The sequence below is a fragment of the Octopus sinensis genome, linkage group LG17, assembly GCF_006345805.1.
Source record: "Octopus sinensis linkage group LG17, ASM634580v1, whole genome shotgun sequence".
Classification (NCBI taxonomy): Eukaryota; Metazoa; Mollusca; class Cephalopoda; order Octopoda; family Octopodidae; genus Octopus; species Octopus sinensis.
This window is the reverse complement of record NC_043013.1, coordinates 42893260-42911704: the sequence shown is the minus strand read 5'-3', so window position 1 is coordinate 42911704 and position 18445 is coordinate 42893260. Positions and strand designations below refer to the sequence as shown.

The following is an 18445-nucleotide window of genomic DNA, read 5'->3' as shown; positions in this document are numbered from 1 at the left end:
CTTTCATTTCATAATTGGTTATTAGTGTTAGATATGGTATAATTTAATTAATAATTAATATGAAAATTATTTTACTTGAAATTCAACAGTTACTTACATCTATCAAAATTAACCAGTTATAATTCCACTGATAATTCTTGAAACATAAAACCATTTCAGGACCAAATATTTTGATTCACATATACACAATTACATTAGATATAGAGACAGGTGACTTGCCTTAATATGGATGAAAGTAATTTTACTTCACAGTTCAATAGTTAATTGTATTTGCTATGAAGTTAATCTGTTATAAATTCCACTGATGATTTCTCAATCTGAAAACCATTTGGGAACAAAATAGTGTGATTCTTCACTTGTCGTTCACAATTGTGTTTAACAAAAAGATCATCCTCATCATCATCATCATCGTTTAAAGTCTGCTTTCCATGCTAGCATGGGTTGGATGATTTGACTGAAGACTGGCGAACCAGATGGCTGCATCAGGCTCCAATCTGATCTGGCAGTTTCTACAGCTGGATGTCCTTCCTAATGCCAACCACTCTGAGAGTGTAGTGGGTGCCTTTACGTGCCACTGGCACGAGGGCCAGTCAGGTGGTACTGGCAATGGCCATACTCAGATGGTGTTTTTTACATGCCACCTGTACAGGAGCCAGTCCAGCAGCACTGGCAACGACCCCGCTCGAATGTTTTTTTCATGTGCCAGTAAGGCGACGCTGGTAACGATCACGCTTGAATGGTGGTTTTTAATGTATCACTGGCACAGAAACCAGTTTGCTGCTCTGGCAACGATCATGCTCAAATGGTGCTTTTTACATGCCACCGGCACGGAAGCCAGTTTGCTGCTCTGGCAATGATCATGCTCGGATGGTGCTCTTAGCGCTCCACTAGCATGGATGCCAGTCATCGAATTCGGAAAAATGTTTTTTTCTGTCATTTGTTGTTGTTGTTAGTCATATTAGTCATTTTCTTTCTTCACTTTTCAGGAAGAATCTGATGATCCATTAAAGGATACCACAGGTATGTAATTCATTTTCTTTAAATTTCCTAAAATAGTCTATTTATTGTATACTTAGATTGACCCTATATCAGTTGTTTCATTGTCTCAATGAAAATAACAAAACACAAATCTACTATCATTTTGCCAGTAATATACATGTTGCTCATAAAGGTTGGTATTAACCCTTTAGCATTTAAACTGGCAATATCCAGCTGAAATATTCTATGTTTTATGTTCAAATTGGCAAGATTTGGCTTTTCACGCTTACTCTACAATGTCATTGTATAAATAAACAATCACATTAATGAAATCTTGAAGCTACAAAATAATGCATGACTAATTCATATCAATGTGAATAAATAAGGATTACATTTGACAGAATAATCTGAATGCTAAAGGGTTATGTACAGTTTATATGAAGTTGTAGTTTAGAATGAATTATATTGGTTCAATATATGGTAGTCAAGTACTAATCTGGTAGGTGGTGTTATTTGAAGAATGTTTACTTTCTCTCTACCATTGTCTTTGGCGTTGGCAATTGGTTTGTACAGTTTAGATTGAAGAGAGAATTATACTTTGCTGAGCTAGTAGCTGACTTCGAAGAGTCTCTGGTCCATTTTGTGTTTCTGGAGCCACAAATTATTAATTTTATTGCAAAACTTAAAATGACTGTAATTAGTATTGCATATTTGCAATGCAGTGGTGAAGTTCCCATAAAGATAATTAATTCTGGCTCTTGTGCTTAAATATATTTAATGTGAGTGTAGTATAGCTTTAGGTAAAAGAATGGCTACATTTTCTTTGTTTATGCTATATGATGTAGTATCTCATACAAATTTTTCCAAGTCAATATTTATTTTAAAATAACTGTATTTGTGTTGAATTTGTACCCTGAAGGTAATAGTTAGTTGACAAATATTTCTGAATATTGTCTATAAATGTAATTGGTGTTACATACATTCAGAAATGTTGAAACTTCTCAATGTTTAGAATGTTGCTAATTTTGAATATATAGGGTTTGTCATAAGTTGTACAGTAAGTTTATAATAATTATTGAGTTGAATTGTGATGATCAGTTAAATTTACTTAAAATGATCCATACCATATAAATGGTATTATTTATATACCATATCAATGTTTGCATATAAAGTTTATAATATCATATAAATGCTTGCATATGAAGTTTAACTGCAAACATTTTCATTTTCAGAAATATGAGTTAATTACGTTACATCACAGTAACTAAGGCTCAATTCTGCCAGGAAATGTTGATGTACTTGTGCAGTGATCTCTGCTTTGTTGTTCAGATATTTTGGTCAGATGAGGCAACATTTCATGTGGATGGCATCATCAGCTGATATGACTGTCTTTTATGCTGCAGAGGATCCTCAGCAAATACTAACGAAAGGTGTAGCCTATCCCAGAATGTGTACTTGGGCTGCAATCCACAGTTCCAGTATAATTGGAAGCTTCTTGTTTGACAGCAGATGCAATGCTGTAGTTTCTGTTCAGATGTCTGACAGTGACTTATGCACTTGTGTAACGACTTGTATCAGGGATTGTGTTTATATATATGAAATTTTATGCATTGCGTGTGTTTGTATGTGTGTGTGTGCATACATGTTTAGTAAGCGCCAGGTAATTGAGAACAAAGTAAAATATGAGGAAAAAGAAAGATATTAAAGCTGTAATACATATTTCTAGGAAAATGGCGCATATATTTGACTAGATTTATTAAAGAAACAGATTATTTAATAAAACCTTCCACATTCACAATGATGGTTTCAATGCGGCCGTGAAAATAACTGGATGACATAATCAGGTGGTTCTCATTAATGTTGCCTGTCACATCGGCAATAGTGGGCTTCAACGAGTCCTTGATGTTGTGGAGCTGCTGGTTGGTTTCTCTGTTGATGACGTCCCAAATGTTGTAGCAGTGTAGGAGGTTCATATCAATGGAGCTTGGATATCACATTTTGGGGGAAATCAACATGATAGGGAAACTTCTCAACCAGCCACTCCTGTATTGTGAAGGCCATGTGGGAGGTAGCAGAAACCTGCAGAAACATGCACGGTCTTCCCTTGGCCACCCACCTCACCCCATTCAGGGCTTGACAGTTGGGTCCATCAACTTGATGCAGGTGATGGCATAGACTCAGTGAGGTGAATGACATAGCTCTTGTTCACAATCCTGAAAACCATGAGAGATGATGGGAACTTGGTGTGCATCACCAAGGATTTGTCTGTAGAGGCTGCACATGGGTACTTGTTATTCCTTCTGTTGACCTTCTGCTCCTGGTCAAAGTTTATTTCACTGGAGACGACGCAGAACACAAGTTTCTTGGGGTGCTTGAGTTTGTTCAGCGAGAACTTTGACTGGATAACTTGGTTCTCCTGGGTCTTGCCACACATGACTTGCCCTTTCCTCGTCATGTTGGACTACACAAGAGACAGGACTCACATTGAGCTGCTTGGCGATGAACCTCATTGACATACCGTGGTTGTCATTGACAATATCTTGGACTAGTTCAATGAAATTGGCTGTCCTGACGATGTGAGACCATTGAGAATGCTTATTTCTCTACGCCACAGAAGACGCATCCCAGATAGTAGCTTCTAGCTCTTTTCTGGTCCTGAATGTGAGTGATCTGGCCACATTCAAGAAGCTGGTAATCTTTGAATCACTGTGGTTGGCAGTTAGAGCCACCAGAATGGCATGTCTTTTCATTCCCTGTGTCAGATTGGAATCTGCCATGTCGATGCTGTCGTTAGGTTTGAAAGTGAATGAAAAGAAAGAAAATTAAAAATTGGCCTATGCCTCATACTTTACTTTAGGTTATCTTCTATTTGTGGTTTGCTTAAGTTGTGTTCACAAATACCTGGTGCACCTTACAAAGTTTAAACATATCTTTTGTACATTTATGTATGTTTGTTTTCAAAAAAATTGTTCCAGTTTAGTCAAAGGACGTTGAAAACTGGAAATAAAGGGAAGAAATCTTGATTCATTGCTCTCTGTTAACCACTACTTTGATCCTTATATGTAGCACAACTTGGGAGTCAGTGACTGTGTGAATTTGTCAGCAATTACGCTGTTCTCCTAAGGTATTGTGCATGAGGCTAGGTCTTAGTTGTGTCTTGTAACAGCACTTCACTGGAGAACAACTCCATCTGTGCCTTGTAACAAAGTGTGCAACTGTGAAAGAGAAAGTTCAGTAGAAATCGGTGCATCAAAATATTATATAGAGACGTGGTTCATACGCTTGCGACTGATTAGATGTGCCACTCAATTATGTGTGTGTTTGTGTGTTTGCATTCGAGATGCAAAATAGCTTCAGTGAAAATTCATTACAAGACCAGCTCGTCCTTCAAGTATTTCATTATATTTGGGCGGCAGACTTTCATGGGCCTCAGTTCTTCTAGATGTAGAGAAAAGCTCAACATCTACAGATCTGGCTGGCAACTGACTGACATCCTGTTCAGGGGCTCATTCAACTCTCATCCATTTAATGCTACAGAATACTCTGTTCCTTCTGGTTCAGTGGAAAATAATGTAATATAATTTACAGGAAGTTTGACTGAGAAGTTAGGTTTCTGAACAACTGTTGACTTGGTGATGAGTTTCAAACCTTAGCACAGTTATTTTATTATGTCTCTGATCAAATTGCTTGCCATTGTACAAGTGGTATATTTTGATCTGTCTAAATAACTTTTGTATGTGTATTGAGAGCAATACCACTGAAGACATATGAAGTGAAAATTTGACACAAAAGTTTCTATGTGAAATATAATTATTATCCATATTTCAGCTTTAGGGCTTATAGTCTGTTGATCCTGTAGGATTACTAGACTAAAAGCTTTTATTAGTAATGTTTTCTTTATTTCTTTCTATATTTTCTATTTAAACTCTCAACACAGCACAGTCTGTTGTGGAGTGAAATTTAACAAATGTTCATTTCCTGTCAACTATTTCATTCTAAATTAACTTTCTGTAGCACCGCCAGAACAGTCGTCTTCATCAACAGAGAATAATATAAAAGAAGAAAATAGCGAAAAGTCTTCATCAGCCAGTGTGAGAATTACCCCTCTACCACTAAATTCTAATGAACTTAAAGATGAAGTGGTCATTGCATCTTTCTCAGACAGTTTACCTCCAACACCTACCAGTGTTCCTTGCATAGCTCCATTAACATTAGAAGACACAATCAACATGGACACATCCATCGCTCGAAAGAGTGAAGAAAATGCATCATTGATTCTGCATGTTGATGATACACAGAATGATTTAGATGCTGATATTGTGGCATCAAAGACAAATAATAAAACGGACAACGCATCAATGGACAAAGTGAGTGGCAAAACTGAAGTGAAGAAAACAGATGGAAGCAAAGTTGAAGAAAGGGCTAAAGGTAAAACAGAAGGAGGGCAAACTGAGAAGAAGGCTGATGAAAAGAAAGATGATAAAGATGTAAAGTCGAAGAGGTTGGTTTTCATGTCATCTTTCCCACTGCTTTGATTCAAAGATGTCATTAGTTAAATGATCTTACTTCTCGGTAACAGATGTTGATACCTTTGTTGAAAGTGAGGTCTACAACTGCCAAAGGGGACAGATTTTCTTGAACCTTAAGCTAACCTGTCTTCAAGCATCCTCTTGTGGCTAATCGTGAGTTATTTTAAAACAGAATGTGTGAGCGTGGGCATATATCTGGTTTGAGTGTGGGGTTGAATTCCAGACTACTAACAATATGGTAGACATCTCTCTAGTCTTCAGAAAGCATAAAAATATACTATAATGATTGTACTGTGGTGGTACAAGTAAGTACAACATAGCCTGGGCCATAACTGACCTAAACATGTCAAGATATCTTTCCGTTAGTTTCTCGTTAAAGCCTGTTTCCTCCATGTTTATTTGCTATAGTCTCTTAACAGATTAATGTAGTGTTTTGGGTGGGGGCATGTGGTGATCCCAATATGAATAGTTGGTAGTTAATGTTGCACTACTTATATTAGTAAATATTCATCATATTTTACTTGGTTATTATAAACTATAGTTCATGAAATAAAAAGAGGCCAGCAAATTGTTTGGGGCTTGACTGTGTTATTACGCATGCTCAATGTTAGATGTGATTACCGAATTAGTGACAGATTAACTACAAGAACAGATTAACCCATGTCAAGAACCAAAAATGTCTTTTTGGATGAAGATGACAACAAACACCTGAAGCAGAGGAGGTGGGGATCCTGAGTCCCCAAGAATATAGACATGACTCAGTGGATGTTAGATAATTAATAATTTTTCTGACAAGATACAGATTGGAAGATGTTTGGAAAACCAGAAGACTAAGTTAATTGTGTTCGTATTCCAGCCATGTTCCTGCTAAATTAGCAGTTACCATTTAGGGAATTCCACATTGCTTGCTGACCTCTTTTTAGCTTCATGAAGACTATAGTTCCTGTATTTCTGTACATCTTTCGTCATAAGTGTTAGTCATACATTGCTGATGTGCAGTGACAGTTAGCTAGTTTAGGTAATCCATTTATCGTCATAACCAATATCTTCATTTGAAATTAGTGTCTTTTGTATTCATTTATTCCTGAAAGGTGATAATAAATCACTTCTACATAAACACATCTTTACAACAGGTAAGCTTCTTTCATCATCATATTTCCATTACATGCAATATTAATTTGATAGTATTGGTAAGAAACTTATGTTGTGGAGCATTCAGTATGCTTTGCTAACTAGGAAGACGGCAACATCATTCTAATGTACTTTGATGCTGTCTTTTAACTAATAGATATGTAAATGCAGATAGGTTTTTGTGTCTGTATGTATGTGTGTATATATATATATATATATATATCAGGCATGTGCCATCAGTAATTATTCAGGGTAGGCAGTTGGTGCCTTTATGTATTTAAACACATAAAAAAATAATGTGAAACATAGGCATGCGACGGAGTTGTGGGCAGATTTACTTACTCTTTTCATCATCATCATCATCGTCGTTTAACGTCCGTTCTCCATGCTAGCATGGGTTGGACGGTTCGACCGGGGATCTGGGAAGCCAGAAGGCTGCACCAGGCTCCAGTCTTATCTGGCAGTGTTTCTACAGCTGGATGCCCTTCCTAACGCCAACCACTCCGTGAGTGTAGTGGGTGCTTTTTACGTGCCACCTGCACAGGTGCCAGGCGAGGCTGGCAACGGCCACGGTCGGATTGGTGTATTTTATGTGCCACCGGCACGGAAGCCAGACGAGGCGGTGCTGGCATCGGCTACGAGTCGGATGGTGCTTTTTACGTACCACCAGACCAGGGATCCTGGCTGGTTCAATTCGATTTCGATTTCGCTTGCCCCAACATGTCTTATAGCACGTAAAGAAAACATTGTTGTAGGAATGTACGCAGCATGTGTACTACAGCAGTTCTATGCGTAGCTTTAATACTGAGATTGAAAGGCAGGGGCAAATTATGCCTACCTAATCTACAAAAAAATAAAATATTTTGTATTTTTTGCATAGTAATCAGAGTAACCTTCATAATTTTATTGAATTAGGTGCATATTTTGCCGAAAAGGAAAATATTACTATCGATCTATTTTATTTAGGGTAGGTACTGCCTACCTTGCCTACCCAGGCAGTACATCCCTGGGTGGCACATAAAAACACCATCCGAGCGTGGCCGTTCGCCAGCCTCGTCTGGCACCTGTGTCGGTGGCACATAAAATCACCCACTACACTCTCGGAGTGGTTGGCGTTAGGAAGGGCATCCAGCTGTAGAAACACTGCCAGATCTGACTGGCCTGGTGCAGCCTTCGGGCTCCCCAGACCCCAGTTGAACCGTCCAACCCATGCTAGCATGGAAAACGGACGCTAAATGATGATGATGATGATGATGATGATATATATATATACATACATATATATATATATATATATATATATATATATATATATTATATATATATATATATATATATACATACACACACACACACATGCACTCACACAGATATACATTGTGTTTATTTAGATCAAGCACATTAATGTAAAGTTGTATGGTGTAGGTTTGCCAGTTTTCACTTGCATCAATGTTGAAATTATAATCCATTAAAGTCCTTTAAAATTCTCTATTGATGATGATGATGCTGTTTCTAAATAATTATTTTATTGTTACAGTTCTTTGGTTTCTGAGCCCAAAGCTGCCAAAAAAGGTAATTTCTTTTTTCTTTTGCATGTTTTCTCACATTCTCTTTGCTTACTTTCTAAGCTTGTTGCTTTTCTTTGAATTATTTGAAATTCTGACCTTACTGGGTTGCATTTCCTCATCATCTTTTTGTATTTATTGATACATTCCTATATCAATAGGCAATGACCAAATCAATCGGAATCTGTGGGTCTGTGGCTTTCCTGCAAATATCCCTGATAAAGTCCTCATCTCAATTTTTAGCAAGTATGGCAAGGTATGTTGAATGAAATGTGTTTTATGTCTTTCAATAAATGTTATTTATTAATAATGATTGTCGTGATTTTCAGAATTGTTTTAACATCCACTTTTCCATGTTTTCATGGATTGAATAGAATTTATTGAAGATTTTCTACAACCAGTTGCATTTCCTGTCATCAACCCTTGTTTCCAAGCAAGGTAATATTTCCCTGATGGCCAGGCATGTTTTTGCATTCATTTACAACAATCAACCCATGCTAGCATGGAAAACGGACGATAAACGACGATGATGATGATGATGTCAAGATAGAAACATGCGCTCACACGCACACACATAGAGGCTTCTTTCATTTTCCATTTATCAAATTATCGCACCATTCTCGTATTTGTCATGTCTTCCCACATTTAAAGAGTGACCATGTAAAGTGTTTGGCTTTTTCTTTCCATTCAATAAATACATCATACTGTACACTCCTAAAATCATTATGCTTTCTATGGAGTTTGCTCTGTTGCAAGCACACTGTGATATATTGCAGTCTTTGGAATTGTGCTACAAACACCAATAATTGTTGAACTATACTCACTTCTAACATTTCAGATGTGATGAAGAAAGTCCTAACAACCATCTGTTCCAGCCGTTTAAATGTCTCTCGCTCCTTAATAGCTACCAGTAAGGCTTTTTAATGGACATATTAACTGTAGACCTGTTCATATGTTTCTCACCAATGGAATTTTGCTTTTAATGAAAACATTTGGTGGAAACAACATTGTTATACTTTGACATCAATCAAGCCTTCAACTGTACTTGACTTGTAAGTCTCTCAACTATTCTATTCATGTATGGGTTCATACATGTCACCATGTATATAGAGCTTTCTTAGACTCACATTCTGTCAACATTGGTGTACCAAGGGTTTAGTTTTGTCTTTTTATACATCAGTGATTTACTTTCCATTGTCTTCAACAGAGCTCATTCCTGCGCAGGTGTCTGTATTATTGGATCCTATCTCACTGCTTGTCCCCAAGCATCGTCTGTATGATTGTACAAAACCTGTACTGACTTGAACTGAGTCATTGAAAACATTCTTCAATAGGATTATATCAATCTTGACTCCTCCTCCTCCTCCAGTATAAAGGCATAATCACTGCACATACCAAGTAAACAAAATCACTTACATCCTCTAGGCATGAAGAGCATACAGCTGAACTTCTAAAGTTTCTGCAAAAGCATAGCTTCACCGTCAAGAAAGTTCTCTTCTTGTGAACACATATTTTCAGCATAGCAGTATCTTCAGTGTTACTTTTGCTAGTCCCTGGTATAAGTCAGTGTTTGTTGTATGACTCTTCCAGGAGACATTGCCATTCTAAGCATCCTCGTATAACAACCGACCAACTGTTTCTTCAGTGCTTTAGTGAGCATCCATGTTTCAGTCCTGAATAAAAGAACAGACTCCACTGTTGCCAGAAACGAACCTCACTTTCAATTTCTTTGCTAACTTTAAACTCCATACCTTTCTCAATTTATGGCATGCACTCCAGGCAAGAGCTTTCCTTGCTATGATGTTTTTTCAGTACTTCATGTCCACACACCAAGGTATTTGAAACTTTCAACTACCTTGAACAACTTACCGTCTCTCATTTTCACTGACACAGGCATTTCGTGATTGAATACTTGCAGTTCTGTTTTCTTTGTGTTACAGTACAGCCCTACCTTCCCTGATTCCTGCTCTAATCTGCAAGCATTCCCAATAAAATTGTCTGATTCTGTTGACAATACTCTTCAGTCTTTAATCCAAAGATATGCTGACTCTTTTCTCTGCTTTTACAACAGTTAGTTACTTCAGCAAAACTTGTTCTTTGGTGCTGGCTTGTCTTGTATCACCTCCAATTGAACAGCCCTTACTGACTTGTATGTTCTTGTTTCTAAACCTAACCCCATACTACACACTAATCTCTATTCCGAGTCCTTTTATTTTCTCAGAATGTTGGCTTACTGCAGTTCTTTCCTTACAGCTGTCAGTTGAAATTGTTCAGAAGAAATATTACTCTTGTAGATTTCATTTGTTTCAGAACCTGTGAAGGCCATGGGCACCACCCTTTCCCCCAGACCAGATTATTAGACCAAAAATTACTGCATTTGATGGTATATGAAATGCATTTCAGAGAAATATCTCAAATAGTCACCTCTAGTCCTATATACAATATTGGGCTTGTATTACTTCAATGCACTAAAAACTTTCTCTTGCGGGTATTACTGCTGAAATAGGCAGATTCAATATGTCCATGTGTCTTTTATGCTATGAAATATGGTAATCTCCCTATTCTCTTACCTTGCTTCCTGAAGTGAGTTTTACTTAAATCTGCAATGTCATTCTAATAATTTAGAATTGATATGTTGTTAGTGAGGATGATACTGCTGCTACTGACACTGGAGCTGAATACAGACTGAATTTTTCATGTATGAAATTTTAATTCTTTATTTTTTATTAGGTTGAGGATTGCCAAAAGGTTACAAAGTTATACAAACGTAGCGGTCGATGTCATGCTTTTGTTACTATGTCTACTGAGGCTGAAGCTTTGCAATGTATAATGTGGTTGAATAAATCTCAAGTGAATGGTATGAGATTAACAGTTGAAAGGGTGAGACATCCTCAATTTATTGTTTTGTTTATAAACCAAATGGTCAGCTATTGAATTAAGAATATGTGATCAGCTTTGTCAGTTCCTCTTCTCCTTTTAATAGATTCAGCTGTGGGCAGAGTGTTAGTAAATCAGTGTGTGTTAGTAAATCAGCTGTGGGCAGTGTGTGTTAGTAAACCAGCCATCTAGTTTGCCAGTCCTCAGTCAAATCATTCAACCCATGCTAGCATGGAAAGCGGACGTTAAATGATGATGATGATGATACACACACACACACACACACATAAACACACACACACACACACACACACACACACACACACACACACACACACACACAACACACATGCATTTGTTCTGTAGAATCGGTTCATTTTATGGGGGGGGGGCAGAGTTAAGCATTTTATATTGTTGTTTTATTCTTTGCTACTTGAAAATCATTCTCATTTCCTTTTCCCATTTTTGAAAATAAAAATAAAATTTCCACCAAATTTGTTGAAGGAAAGAAGAATAGAGAATACACGTCGGAGAAAACCTGACCTTAAAGCACAGGAGAAAGGTCGGCCACAAAAACATCGGTTAGCTTTAAAGCTTCAGAAAAATGTGGGAAAAAAACAGAAGACGGAGGCCATAAGATTGGACATGGTGCGGAAGCAGTTAAGGTTATTTGAAATTCCACTAAAATTGCAATTTTTAATGTTGGATTCCATCACTGTATGGTTAAATTTATTTAACAATAACATTGTTTCAGGTTCAATGTGCAGCACATCAGGCAAGTGTCTTGTATCATAAGCTCAGGTTGACCAATGCTTTGTCAGTGAAATTTTTTTGTAGATAGAAACATTAAACCTTGTCTGAAAGACTATTCAAGTTTTTGTGACAGAATACTTCTGTCACCTGGTTTAACTCCACATCTGGTTCTTGGAGGCCTTTAGCTGAGTACACACTCTTTCACACTTCCAAGATGGGTCTCTGATCTAAAGACAAGTTCTTCCCTCCTTCTAATAGCCTTGGACACACCAAGAAAGCACTTTAAATACTGCTCTTTCTCTTCTGATGAAACTCTAAAGATATTTCAAAGATCTCTTAGACTGTATTTGTGGCATATCTGGAATATGGAATTTGATCACTGGTTATTTTAAATGAATGGGAAAAGAAGAAAGATAATCAGTATATATGAGAAGAAAATTAAAGATCAGAACATGTAAGATGAATTCAGTGATATATTTATTATTTATATATTTTGTTTAAATTGTTTTAGCAATCTTTTGGTATTTTTAGTTTTAAGATCTGATAACTCTGTAGGTTTGTTGGACACCATTGTAATTTTTTAATTCTGTTTTGGGACAAAGAGAGGCTGACATATTTGGAGTAATTTTCCTCAATATCCTTTCAAAACCCAAGGAAGAATTGAACTTAGCAGTGAAAATTAAAGAAATGATTGTCAGACAAACAGTTACTTGATTGTTGTGATGAACTGTTCTTTGTGTTATTCTTTAGTTATCATGCTGTCCTATGATCAAAGGCTGTAACCATTCTTCTTTTCAAGGCTATCTATCGGACTATATTATCTATGTATTTTTTCTAAATGATAGTATCTCTATATATATAAACGGCAAAATGTCTGTCTATGTGTGTGTCCTTTATACAAATCAATCTTTTAGTTAGAGGGCTCGCACTTTCTACAGTCATTCAAAACCATCCAAGGGTGGTCGTGCACATCTTTACATTTCCCCAGTCACCCTGCAAAACCATTAAAAAAATCAATAGAAGTGACTTTTTTGTGAATTTTCTATCCAAAATCCAATCAAAATGCCCGAAACTTGATACACCTATTGAATGCCAGCTAACTGTATAGGATTGGTCAGAGATTTGGACAGTACTAGTGTGTATGTGCGCACACACGCAGCTGTATATGCATGCACTAGCACTATGACCTGGCAACGCCGGGTCATAGTGCTAGTGTTATATAATATCACCTGATGGTACTTATTTAAGTGTTATGTGAATGTTAACTGAAGATTTATGTGTCTTTGTCCAGCTCACAATGATGTTAGTATTCTGGTCATTTTGTCCTTCTGATACACTACACATTTACAAGTGATAAAATGTATTTGTATTTTATCTTTATCCCTTAAATATTCTGGATTATGAAGCTATTCTTTATTCTACTTACCTTTATAGTTTCTGTGTTGATTCCTCACTGTCATCGGACATCCCTAATATTTAAGCTTCATTTAATGACATTTGGATGAATACGTAATTTCACCTAGACTTAAAAGAATATCTCTTGGGTATTCTTGTAGAATAACATGTGTCAGGGTACATAGAAGTTGGTGTGTGTAGGTAGGGATTTTCGTTAAAAAAATTTTTTTTGTTTTTTTCCGTTTAAATTCTTAATGTTATTTTTATATTCCTTCACACTTTTCAGATCAGAGAGAATGAAACTAGAGAAAATGAAACTAGAAAAAGAGAAACTATTAAGATCCAGAATGGAAAAAGAACTTCTTGAAATGGAAAGGCGTGATGTAGAGATGCATTCTGCTGAGATGTTGCGGTAAGTGAGACAGATTATGTTGTTACTGTTACAGAAACTGAAGGAGGAGGCCATAAGATTGGACAGTGTTAGAGAGAAGATAAGGTTTGTTAAAAGTGCATTCACGTTTAAACTGCTTAAGACAAAACTGCATGATTGTGTGGGTAAGAAGTTTCCTTAACACCTCAATAATATCAAATTCAGTGTCATTGTGAATCATTTTGGACAGGTGTTTTCTATCATAGACTTAGGTTGACCAATGCCTTAGAGTCAATCTAGCAAAAACCAAAGTCTTAATAAATAGGAAGGCAGACAAATCACAAATCCCTTCAAGTAGATGGCCCTGCTCAATCTGTAGAAAAGGCGTAGGTAGAAACTTCATAAGATGTACCTGGTGTAAGCTATGGACACATAAGAGGTGCAGCAATCTCAAAGGAAGGCTAACTGGGAAGATAGTTTTTGTGTGTAGCAGATGCACAGTGGGGAAAAAACTGAAAGTAGTTGATAGCTTCCATTACCTAAGTGACCAAGTCAGTAGCGGGGGTGGATGCTCTGAAAGCATAGCTGCTAGAATAAGAATAGCCTGGGCAAAGTTCATAGACATAAGAAGCATCAGATAGAGTGTGCAAGAGAGACAACTGCGCTGGTATGGTCATGTGTTGCATATAGACGAGGACAGCTGTGTAAAAAAGTGTCACACGCTAACAGTGGAGGAAACCTGTGGAAGAGGTAGACCCAGGAAGACCTGGGGTGAAGTGGTGAAGCATGACCTTCGATTGTTGGACCTCGTGGAGTCAATGACAAGTGATCGAGACCTTTGGAGATAAGCTAAGCTTGAGAAGACCCGGCAAGCCAAATGAGACCATAACCATGGCCTATGCTGGTGTCACATAACCAGCCCTTTGAAGAGTACCCTTCAATCATTAGGCAATAAACTATGCTTGAGAGACCTGTTGAGTCAAGTGAAATCATTGTCGTAGCCGATGCCAGTACCACCTGACTAGCACCTGTGCCGGGGGAACATAAAAAGCATCATTCAAGTATGGTCAATGCCAGTCCCACTGGACTGGCATATAAAAAGCACCTGCTACACTCTTGGAGCAGTTGGCGTTAGGAAGGGCATCCAGCTGTAGAAACCTTGCCAGATCAGATTGGACCCTGGTGCAGCCTTCTGGCTTGCCAGTCCTCAATCAACCCGTCCAACCCATGTTAGCATGGAAAGCAGACGTTAAACGATGATGATGATTCTCCGTTTAAATTGTTTTAGCAGTCTCCTGATATTATTTTTAAAATTTGATAATCCAGTGAGTTTGTTGGACACCATTGTAAATTTTAGACTCTGTTGTGAGGTAAAAGGAGGATGGTATATTTGGAGCAGCTTTTCTCAGTGCTCTTTCAAAACCCATGAAAGAATTGAACCTAGCAATGAAAGGTTAAGAAACGATTGTTGGACAAACAGTTCCCCAATTCTTGTTGTGAACTGTTCTTTGTATTTAGTTATGCAAAACTATGATCAAAGACCTACCAGGTGTAACAATTCCATTTTTTGGCTTTCTATAGTACTTATAGTATCTATGTGTTTTTGTTTTCTTTTCTAAATGACAGGTTGTTACATGATGCCTCTTCATGGTACTTATCTTTGTCCACCTCACAGTGATGTTGGTCCATTGTTTAGGAGTCTGATACTCTATTACTGTGTCCCTGACTCACTTCCTTTTCCCAAGGGATGAAATGTGTTTATATTCTATATCAAGAGGCTTTTCTTTATTCTGCATACCTTTATAGTTTCTATATAAATGTATAAGCATCATCTGACATTCCTAATATTTAAGTTTTGTAAAATGACATGTGGACAAATATGTAATATCTCCTATATTCAAAAGAATGTCTCTTGCGTATTCTTGTAGAGTAACATGTGTCAGGGTATCTACAAGTTGGTGAGTGTAGGCAGGGATTGTCATTTTCATTTTTATTTTCTGTTTAAATTTTTGATGATATCTTTGAATTCTTTCACACTTTTCAGGTTAGAGAGAATGAAACTTGAGAAAGAGAAATTATTAAGATACAGGCTGGAAAAAGAACTTTTGGAAATGGAAAGGCATGAAGAAGAGATGCGTTCTGCTGAGATGTTACGGTGAGTTAGACAGATTATGTCGTTATACTGTCATACTGTGAACTTAATGGTTAATTTTTCACTGTAAAACTTTAAGTAGCTAAAGCCATAAATAGTATCATGTAAATATTGGGTTAAGAACCCTTTTAGTTAGAAAAGGCCAAAAGGCTACCCTTGGGCAAGACCTTACATCTTCTGTAAATTTGACAGACATTCTACCATTGTCCCTCAGGCACACTTTGCCTTTTTCTATCCAAAAATGTTTTTAAGCCAATATTTACTTGTTATTATTTATAGCTTTATCTACAGTGGGCTGTACAGATGAGAACAAATTATTTCACACTCTCTCAACGTTTCTAAATGCTTATGACATAAACTCATTGCTTTTTTTTTGGTGTCTTTGATACAACTTATTTGACTGAATTGTATTTTATTCCCCCTGAATAATTTCATGTTTGTTTTGTTTGTTAGATTGGGCACGAGCACCATACAAGCGTGATCGTTGACAGAGCAGCTCACCAGCTTCCGTGCCAGTGGCACATAAAAGGCACCATTCGAGTGTGATTGTTGCCAGCTTTGCCTTACTGGCACATGTGCCCCATGCTAGTAGGGTGCTAAGAGCACCATCCGAGCGTGATCATTGCCAGAGCGGCTAACTAGGTTCCATGCCGGTAGCTTGTAGGAGGCACCATTCGAGCGGGATTGTTATCAGCATCGCCTTACTGCCACCTGTGCCGTTGGCATGTGTAACAAATTCAAGCGCAGTCGTTGCCAGTAACACCTGACTGGCCCCCGTGCTGGTGGCATGTAAAAGCATCCACTACACTCTCGGAGTGGTTGGCGTTAGGAAGGGCATCCAGCTGTAGAAACTCTGCCAGATCAAGACTGGAGCCTGGTGCAGCCATCTGGTTCACTAGCCCACAGTCAAACCGTCCAACCCATTCTAGTATGGAAAGCAGATGTTAAATGACGACAATTGATGATTACGATGTAGGACTTTTCCTAATAGTGGAAAGTAACTTCAAATGAGATTCATGTGTGAGATGATAACGAATGTATGAAAAGATATTGTAATGTGCTCATCTGTTGATCTCATAATGGAGGAAGCAAGACAATGAATCAGTGGTGCTAATGTCCTTTCTGACTTACTTACCCAACATCATATTTAACACAACTGCAGTCTAATGATAATAATAATAATGGTTTCAAATTTTGTCCCAAGGGCAGATATTTTGGGGGAAGAGGATGAGTTGATTACATTGACCCTAGTTTTCAACTGGTACTTATTTTTATTAACTCCAAAGGGATGAACGGCAAACTCGACCTTGGTGGAATTTGAACCTGGTAGAGAGCGATGGGTGAAATACCGCTAAGCATTTCGGCCAGCATGCTAATGATTCTGCCAGCTCGCCACCTTAGTAATAATAATAATGATAGTTATAGATGGCCTGAGGAAGCATGTATGTGGTGCAATTACTTGATCTGCTAGCAGTAACAGCCAAATCTTCACATTCCGTGACTGCAGGGAATACTTTACATTGTATGTCTGCTAGATCAGTTTTAAATAGTCAATGACAACTGCAAGCCTACAAAGTAATTTTATATATTAGCGTGGGATCGTTTATTGTGATGGTCTTTAGCTACTTAGTAGCAAGATAATGGGATTAGCATTAATCCCATTATCTGCATTGATATGCCGTCTGTATTCTTCATTTGGGGAATGTTTACTACCTTGTTTTTTGTTACGTGGGTATTAACTCATTGGTGGTGGTTCTGTTTAGTCTAAGTTAGCCCCAGATGGAGCAAACCTATAATCAAATGAGTTCCAGCTATGGTCATTCTACTTTTCTTTTCTATTTTAGATCTTTGTTTTTCTTCTAGACATAATGTCGGACTACATTATCCAATGCATTAAACATTTTGTTTTTCTTTCAAGGTAGTTGAAGATGATTTGAGGAAGCTTTGGGTGCTATTTCTAGTATGTGTAATGGCTACATAGAGGCAACATTTTCAAAACTGGTGTCCTGGTTGTTAATTGTTAAAAGCTAAAGTTATTTACTACCTTATCTTTTAGCTGCCTGTCATTTAGTACAGTTGCTAATTACTTGATTTTGCTGTTTTTTGTTTAATATCAGGTTTGAAGAAATGAGATATTCCGCCAAAAGACCTCATGATCGAAGTGGTTTTCATGATAGAGAACTCTGGGATGAACATAAACAATCCAGGATGAGCGCTTCTGGTAACCCGTCTAGATTTGAACTTCCATTCCAGGATGAATCACAGTAAGCTGCAAATGGAGGCAATATGTTGTCATTGATTTCTTATTACCTGGCTTGTGTGTGTGTGTGCTTCTGTATCGTTTTGTTCCTTCCCCCACTGGTTTTCTTTTTTCTTGCCTCTTGTTTTAGTTTAGGCAAAAAAGAAAGCAGCCAACCTGGAGCACTGCCTCAATGGATTTAGTTGGACAAATCGACTCTGGTACTTATCCTACCAGTGTTTTTTGCTGAACTGCTAAGTTACGAGGACATAAAGACATAAACAAATACTAGCTGTCAAACAGTGATAGAGAACAAAGATGGACACAAAGACACTCACACACATACACACATATGTGTGTGTTCATGTATATGATAGGCTTCAGCATAGTTTTTATTTATCAAATCCACTTGCAATGTATTGGTTGGGCTAGGGTATAGTGGAAGACACTTGGCCA

At 37.5% G+C, this 18445-nt stretch overlaps 2 protein-coding genes across 7 annotated transcripts in view; both read left to right on the top strand.

Moving 5' to 3' along the window:
* The window catches only part of LOC115220768 (scaffold attachment factor B2), a 62537-nt gene that overhangs the window by 7821 nt on the left and 36271 nt on the right, over positions 1-18445 (top strand). The window lies entirely within an intron of this gene.
* LOC115220688 (scaffold attachment factor B2) overlaps positions 1-18445 on the top strand; it is a 66079-nt gene that overhangs the window by 44468 nt on the left and 3166 nt on the right. For 4 of the 6 annotated variants that reach the window (XM_036510519.1, XM_036510517.1, XM_036510515.1 and 1 more), the window contains 3 exons: positions 13515-13640; positions 15643-15753; positions 17868-18014. In XM_036510519.1, coding sequence (XP_036366412.1) covers positions 13515-13640; positions 15643-15753; positions 17868-18014 — 384 coding nt within the window. Of the gene's footprint in view, positions 1-986; positions 1021-4992; positions 5480-8175; positions 8211-8364; positions 8460-10933; positions 11084-11584; positions 11746-13514; positions 13641-15642; positions 15754-17867; positions 18019-18445 lie in introns of all 6 variants that reach the window. The other 2 variants (XM_036510520.1, XM_036510521.1) reach the window with 2 other exon arrangements.